At 42.7% G+C, this 7,500-nt stretch overlaps 1 protein-coding gene and 1 long non-coding RNA gene across 7 annotated transcripts in view; one reads left to right on the plus strand and one right to left on the minus strand.

Moving 5' to 3' along the window:
* The window catches only part of esyt2a (extended synaptotagmin-like protein 2a), a 54,178-nt gene that overhangs the window by 26,765 nt on the left and 19,913 nt on the right, over positions 1–7,500 (plus strand). For all 4 annotated transcript variants that reach the window (XM_042071348.1, XM_042071349.1, XM_042071350.1 and 1 more), the window contains exon 7: positions 3,515–3,570. In XM_042071348.1, coding sequence (XP_041927282.1) covers positions 3,515–3,570 — 56 coding nt within the window. The remainder of the gene's footprint in view (positions 1–3,514; positions 3,571–7,500) is intronic.
* LOC121692623 overlaps positions 4,400–7,500 on the minus strand; it is a 17,396-nt gene continuing 14,295 nt past the window's right edge. For 2 of the 3 annotated variants that reach the window (XR_006025293.1, XR_006025292.1), the window contains exon 6: positions 6,828–6,932. This is a non-coding gene — a long non-coding RNA (uncharacterized LOC121692623). Of the gene's footprint in view, positions 4,517–6,827; positions 6,933–7,500 lie in introns of those variants that run through there. The other variant, XR_006025295.1, reaches the window with a different exon arrangement.

Consider the following 7,500-nt stretch of genomic DNA (forward strand, 5'->3'; position numbering starts at 1 on the left):
AGGCAAAATGAGGACCATTCAAGAACCAATCAATTGAGCATGTGTAGGCCAATCGGCCCACATCATCACATACCCATCACCATACCTAGAGATTGGCATGGGTGTTATTTCAGTTAGCCTATTAGCTGGTTTGATTTGCATTGAGCTCAATGATGAAAGTCGAGACCGGACCAATCGTCAAAATGTCGGTGTCCACCACTCTAGTCCATCCTAAACGAACCAGAAAAGGGACTCAAAGTGTTAAATACCGGAATTTTCCTTTAATATCCCTACTGCTGACACTAACACCTCCACACACACACACACACACATAAAGACTCATGCACTTATAAATGTCTCAAGCAGTTAATTTCACAAGAGAGAAACACACACACACAGAACGGACAACGTGATTTACAAACACACTTTATTTGCGCACACAAACACGAACAGCATCCAGCATGGTTGTAACAACAACTGTAAACTGCAACGCAAACGTAACAATATTAGTTAGGAGCCTTACTTTCAGGGTGGCCAACTGCAGGTTGAGGAAACACGGACATTTAGCAAAACATTTCATTTTAATGGACAATAGCAGAGAACACACGTTGTGGTTGGATGTTTACTTTCTGGTTTGTGGCCTGCGCAAAGACCCAACGGCAAGTCGAAAGGAACCTTTTAAGTTTGTTGAGTGTGACGTCATGGACGAGCAGAGGTCAAGTGTGCAGGACAAGAGGGGTGTTTGGGGTTTTCTGTAATTTATGCTTTGTATAGAACAAAAGAAATCCAGTGGAAACTAGATGGCAGAAGTGTGTAGGCCAATCGGCCCACCAGCTTTTTCTACTTTGTCACCTACAGATGTTTGACAGGTACGATATTTGGAAACACCATGTTATTTCCCATAGACATTTGACGACCGGAAGTTGGGTGGATACGGATGTTTCGGAGGCGGGACTTATTCCGGAGAGGTCTATTGTGTTATGGAGTAATTCCAGATGATTGCCTTGCGATGGAACCGTTCGTTTTATTGTATTGACTGTAGTCATGGATCTTGATATGGAGAATGGATATTTATATGATTGATTGATTGTTGAATTGTGCATTGCTTTATGCTGGAGAGTTAAATTCTCTGGTGGGAATATGGTTGAGGCAGAAGGAGGTAGAATGGTCTGAGGTGAGCAAGTGATTGCCCCTGCGTATAGGCCTAAAAACTTCTAGCGATTTGAAGCCTAAGTACCCTATAATTGAAAAGGGTTGTCAAAGTTCATTTTGATGTAGTTTTTGAAGTTTTTCAGTGATTGATCTGAGATTATTGTTTGGAGTTTGTTTTTTTTCCTTTTGTTTTTCCGATTTCTCCAGACTGGTACAAGCTCAGCTGCTAAAGTGGAAATAAAAACTTAAAAGCTATTTTTTGAGAAACATCACCACTGTCTCCTATTTCCATCACCGCAACGCCATCCCGATCACAAACACACACACTTAAAGACATGTCTCATGTCTAGCTGAGTCTCCAACACCCCCCCCCCCCCCCCCCCCCACACACACACACACACACACTCACACACACGTAAAGACATGTCTCATGTCTAGCTGAGTCTCCCAGTAACAGAAAACTCCCCTTCCTTTCAACATCTACATCCTCCATTCTCCCTCTCTCTCTTTGTCATTCTCTCTCTCTCTCTCTCAGTATGATGTGTGTGTGTGTGTGTGTGTGTGTGTAATTTGGGTGTGTCATGATTTCCGTTTTGTTTTCCGTCTGAGTAATAATCAGAGGAGAGTGACTCAGAAGGACACACGTCCACACGCACACGCACACACACATGCACACACACACACACACACACACATACACACAATCACTCACTTTCTCTCTCTCTCTCTCTCTCTCTCTCCCTCTCTCTCAAATTCATATTTAAATTCACTTTAATTAAAAACACTTTATTGGCATGACAAGGTCACTCTTATTATAGTGTCTTTGTCTCTCTCTCTCACTCACACACACACACACACACACACACACACACACACTGTCTCCCTCACACATGTGTGTGTGTGTTTGTGTCCGAGCTGCTCAGATCCTACACACGGAGGATGAGCAGGTCTAGAGCATGTCTGGTAGCCTAGGCTTTTAAACGTGTCTGGTAGCCAAAGGGATAGTAAGTAAAGTAAAAGGATACGTCCTTTTAGGCAAGTCCTCCCACTCGGCGGCCATCTTGCAGCACACTTTGGGCAGTTATCAGGATGTGTCTCCTCATTAGCAGGTATCAGGATGTCTCTCCTCATTAGCAGGTATCAGGCAGGATGTGTCTGGACTTTGCATTTGTGGGCTACAAGAAAGGCCAAACAGTTGGCAATATATAGCTCCACACTAGCAGTTACAGGAAGCACATTTATTTGGAAAAGACCATGTTTCTTGTACCGGCCATGAATCTGTGAAAACTCATGAGAGAGAGAGAAAGAGGGTGTGTGTGTGTGTGTGTGTGTGTGTGTGTGTGTGTGTGTGTGTGTGTGTGAGAGTGAGAGAATGAGAGCAATATTTTCTTTCATCATGTTTGTCTGAGTCTCGTTTGGATTGTATCCGTGGCAACAGGAGAGTCCTGCTGTGTCCATTTAAGGGCATTTCTCTCAAAGCAGGGATCTGTGTGTGTGTGTGTGTGTGTGTGTGTGTGTGTGTGTGTGTGTGTGTGTGTGTGTGTGTGTGTGTGTGTGTGTGCTCCTACCCTAAGTTACAATATTGCCAAAGCATTACAAAGAAAAACATGGAATAATAAAAACAGGAGACAATAATAATAATAATAACTTTACTAATAAAAACAATAAGAATCTGATAATGTAATAACAGAGGGAAGACAACATAGGTTAATAGAATAGTAAAACTGATAAACAACAGTAGGGAAGACAACGTAGGTTAATAGAATAGTAAAACTGATAAACAACAGTAGGGGTGGGATCACTGGCTTACACTTGCATTTCTTCTTTCGTGACAGGCTAGTACATATTTAGCTTACCCTCATTATTTTCATTTAAAATTTCAGGTCGTATGTTACTTGCTTTTGTAAGGAAGGTTTTAAAAATTGACATTTTGTTAGGAAGGATAATTAATGGGAACTGACTGGGAAATTTGGTCTCATTGGCATTTATTCCAATCCGTGAATTAGTGAAACACACTCAGCACACAGTGAACACACAGGTAACCCTCCGGTTACAAGTCTGAAGCGCTAACCAGTAGGCCACGGCTGCCCTGCCCTACTTCATCTGGGGCTATGATAACTAGGTCGTATCTCAGTGTCTTTCCTCTCTCTCTCTCTCTCTCTCTCTCTATACTCTCTCCCCCCCCCCCCCCCAAGATAGAGAGATTGGGACAGATGAAGGTTGGACTCTGTTGTTTCTCTACTAGTAAACGCTGCACATCCACAACTCACACAGCGCCCCATAATAATCAGAGCAGAGAGAGAGACTAACACACGCACACACGCTAACGCACACACGCTAACGCACGCACGCACATTTTTCATTTTTTATCTTTCTCCTTCAGCTGCTGGACATCAACTGGACGGGGCTGACCAACATGTTGGACATTCCTGGTCTGAAGTAAGCGATCACTCTCACTCTCTGATACACATACACATACACATACACACACACACACACACACACACACACACACACACACACACACACACACACACACACACACACACACACACATATGCTCACACAAACACACATACACACACACACACATATGCTCACACAAACACATGCACACAAACACACTTACACATACACACAAACAGACTTACGCATACACACACAAACACACTTACGCATACACACACACACACACACACACACACACACACGCACACACACACATATGCTCACACAAACACACGCACACAAACACACTTACACATACACACAAACAGACTTAGGCATACACACAAAAACACACTTACGCATACACACACACAAACACACACACACACACACACACACATATATGCATACACAGACAAACACACTTACATGCATGCACACACAAACACACATACACACATGCACACACGTGTAAGCATGTGAAGGGTTAAGATGTAAAAACAGTCAAGTCCATTTTTGATTAAATTACAGAAATATATTTATTAACTTAATATCAGTCAAACTGATAACTAAAAACTTAAATTGACATTAACATATTTTGAACATTAGTGAAGATGGACTGAACTTTTTTGCATCTTGCAACTCCTCATGTATTTTAACAAAGATGTAATTTCTCTCCCTCTCTCTCTCCTCTCTATCTCTCTCTCTCCTCTCTTTCCCTCTCTCTCTCTCTCCCTCTCTGTGATGTCAGGGTTTGCTTCTCTCCCATTGGTCAGTTAGGAGGGAGTCCTCTACCCTCTAGCCAATAGTTGACCTATATGTCAGTCAAGCCTTATGGTCCCATGGTTCTAGCACATACATACACACACACACACAACACACACACCCACACACACACACACACACACACACACACACACACACACACACACACACACTTAAACACATGTAGTTACACAATCACACACTCACATACACACTCAAGTCACACCTACAACTTACAACACTCACAAGCAAACACACACACACACACACACACACACACACACACACACCTTGGAAAAGTTACCTGCCTTGTCAGACAGGTTTTTAGGTCATCTGTGTGAATTTAACCTGGAGCCACACATGTCTGGGTAGTGGACACACACACACTCAGGCACACATGCACAGACACACACACACACACACTAGGGGTGTGAATCTCTCATGTAAAAGACGATACGATTCGCATCTAGATACATGGGCACGATTCGATACAAGAAAAGATACATGTTTATAAAAAACGATTCAGTACGATTCGATGCAATTCGATGCAGTTCAAGAATGGAAAGCATTCTGAAAGATTTTTTATAATTTGCTCAAGGTGCTCATTCATTTTATATTATCAGTTATCATGGTCATGGTTGTCAATTAGGCAACAAAATCTGTCAATATGATTATCTAAACTGAGGTTTGTTTCATATACTGTATTGAAATGAAAAAAGAATAGTCTACATTTCAGTCAAGCACAGCAGCCAAATACAACATAAAAATACATTTTTATAGACTTTACAGATTTTATAGAGTTATATCTGATTGTTTTCATGGAGCTATAGCCTTGTTGAGGTAAGACAATACCGAAATAAAATAAAACAGTGCTTAAGACACTCTTGGCCTTTTCTCATATAGGCCTAGCCTACCCTACAAGAATAAAATAGGCCTACAAATCAATGAACTCTCTGGGCTTATTTTGTTCCAACAGTAGACCTAATGCAGAAACCTAAAATGCCACAAGTCTTAGTGAATATGAACAAAATCATTGGCTAATAATTTGTGCATCGTTTTAGCAGCAAGGGCCAAATTATTATTTAACATTAAGGAAATCCCTTCATCAAAGGTAAGGCTACTCTACAGACTATCGTTGCTGTTTAGGAATGCTATAAGTGTTTAATTTCGCGCTGGATTTCGAAAAACAAAAGCCGACCGAGTTGTCACATGCTTAAGTTGCTACATGCTTAAATTGCAGTAGATGTATGGGTAATGAGGTCATTTGACAACTTTGGGCAGTGAATGTAACCAAAAACGAACTGCAGTACCCACAATTCCGTACCACGTATAGTTTTAAAACCGGAAGTGGGATGAACCCGCTGCTTGGAACGTAATTGACAGTCTGAGCGAGCAGAAAAGGTTGTGCACCGATTCATAACAAGTAAATCGATATAACGACCGGTTCATTTGAGTTTTTTTCCGATACGGGGCGATACTTTACGTATCGATGTAGCCGTATCTTACACGTTAAAAACGGATACCGATACGTATCGGTTTAATCTTTACACCCCTAACACACACACAGACGCACACACACACACACACAGGCACACACACACACACACAGGCACATACATACACAGACACAGGCACACACACACAGGCACACACAGGCACACACATACACAGGCACACACACACAGGCACACACACACAGGCACATACACAGGCACACACACACAGGCACACACACACAGGCACATACACAGGCACACACACACAGGCACACACACACACACAGGCACATACATACACAGGCACACACACATACATACATAGACACACACACACACACACACACAGGCACACACACACAGGCCCACACACACACACACAGGCACATACATACACAGACACACACACAGGCACACACACATACATACATAGACACACACACACACACGCACACAGGCACATACACACACACACACAGGCACACACACACAGGCACACACACTGGGAGTTCCAGAGTTTGGGGGCCAAGGCACTGAAGGACCTGCCACCATCAGGGTGGAGAGTCTGGTGGCTGCAGAGTTTTGAATGTGTTGTAGTCTGTGAAGGGTTTTAGTGGGGAGACCAAGGAAAAGTGAGTTGCAGTAATCTAGACGGGACATAATGAAAGAGTGAACCAAAGTCTGTGCATCACTAGCAGAGAGGAAGGGTCGGAGGCGTGCAATGTTACGGAGGTGAAAGAAGGCACACACACACACACACACACACACACACAGGCAATGTTGCGGAGGTGAAAGAAGGCATTCTTAGTGAGTGATCTGATATGAGGATCAAAGCTGAGGGTGGAGTCAAGTTGAATGCCAAGGGTTTTAACAACAGAGGTGGAGTGGACATACACACATGCGCACACACACACACACATGCACACACACACATACACATGCACACACATGCACACAGACCCATCCACACACACACACACACATGCACACACATGCACAAACAAAAACACAATGAGTAATGGGCTTTACTTTACAGAAAGAAATCTCTCCCTCTAACACACACACACACACACACACACACACACACACACTCTCACACACACACACACACACACACTCACACACACACACACTGACACACTCACTCCATAAAATGGGTTGCTGGGAGATCTCATCTACACACCTGCTTTCAGTGCTTCTTTAGCCTTTTACTGACACCTAGTGGGCAACGTTCAAAATACACACACACACACACACGGGCCTTCTGGCTTGTGTTGTGAAACATTACATGCTGTTCATTCAGCATCAGAGAGAGAACACACACACACACACACACACACACACACACACACAGCATCAGAATACATCACTTAAAGGTGCCATGTGTAAGAATTGAGGTAAAAATATCCGAAAAAATGAGCTACACGCATCAAAAGAATGAGAAGAAATAAGGGCGATGAGCTGAAGGGCGATCGGGCTGTGGCTAGTAATTTAGCATGCTAACACCTCAATTCTTACACATGGCACCTTTAATGCATTGGGTACGGTGGGCACATCATTATGAATTATGATTTATTAAACATGATCATCATTATGATTTACTTAAGCATGATCAACATGATAACGTGAATTAAAGGTTAATTACTCAGTAATTAACAGT

The sequence above is a fragment of the Alosa sapidissima genome, chromosome 19 (assembly GCF_018492685.1).
Source record: "Alosa sapidissima isolate fAloSap1 chromosome 19, fAloSap1.pri, whole genome shotgun sequence".
Classification (NCBI taxonomy): Eukaryota; Metazoa; Chordata; class Actinopteri; order Clupeiformes; family Clupeidae; genus Alosa; species Alosa sapidissima.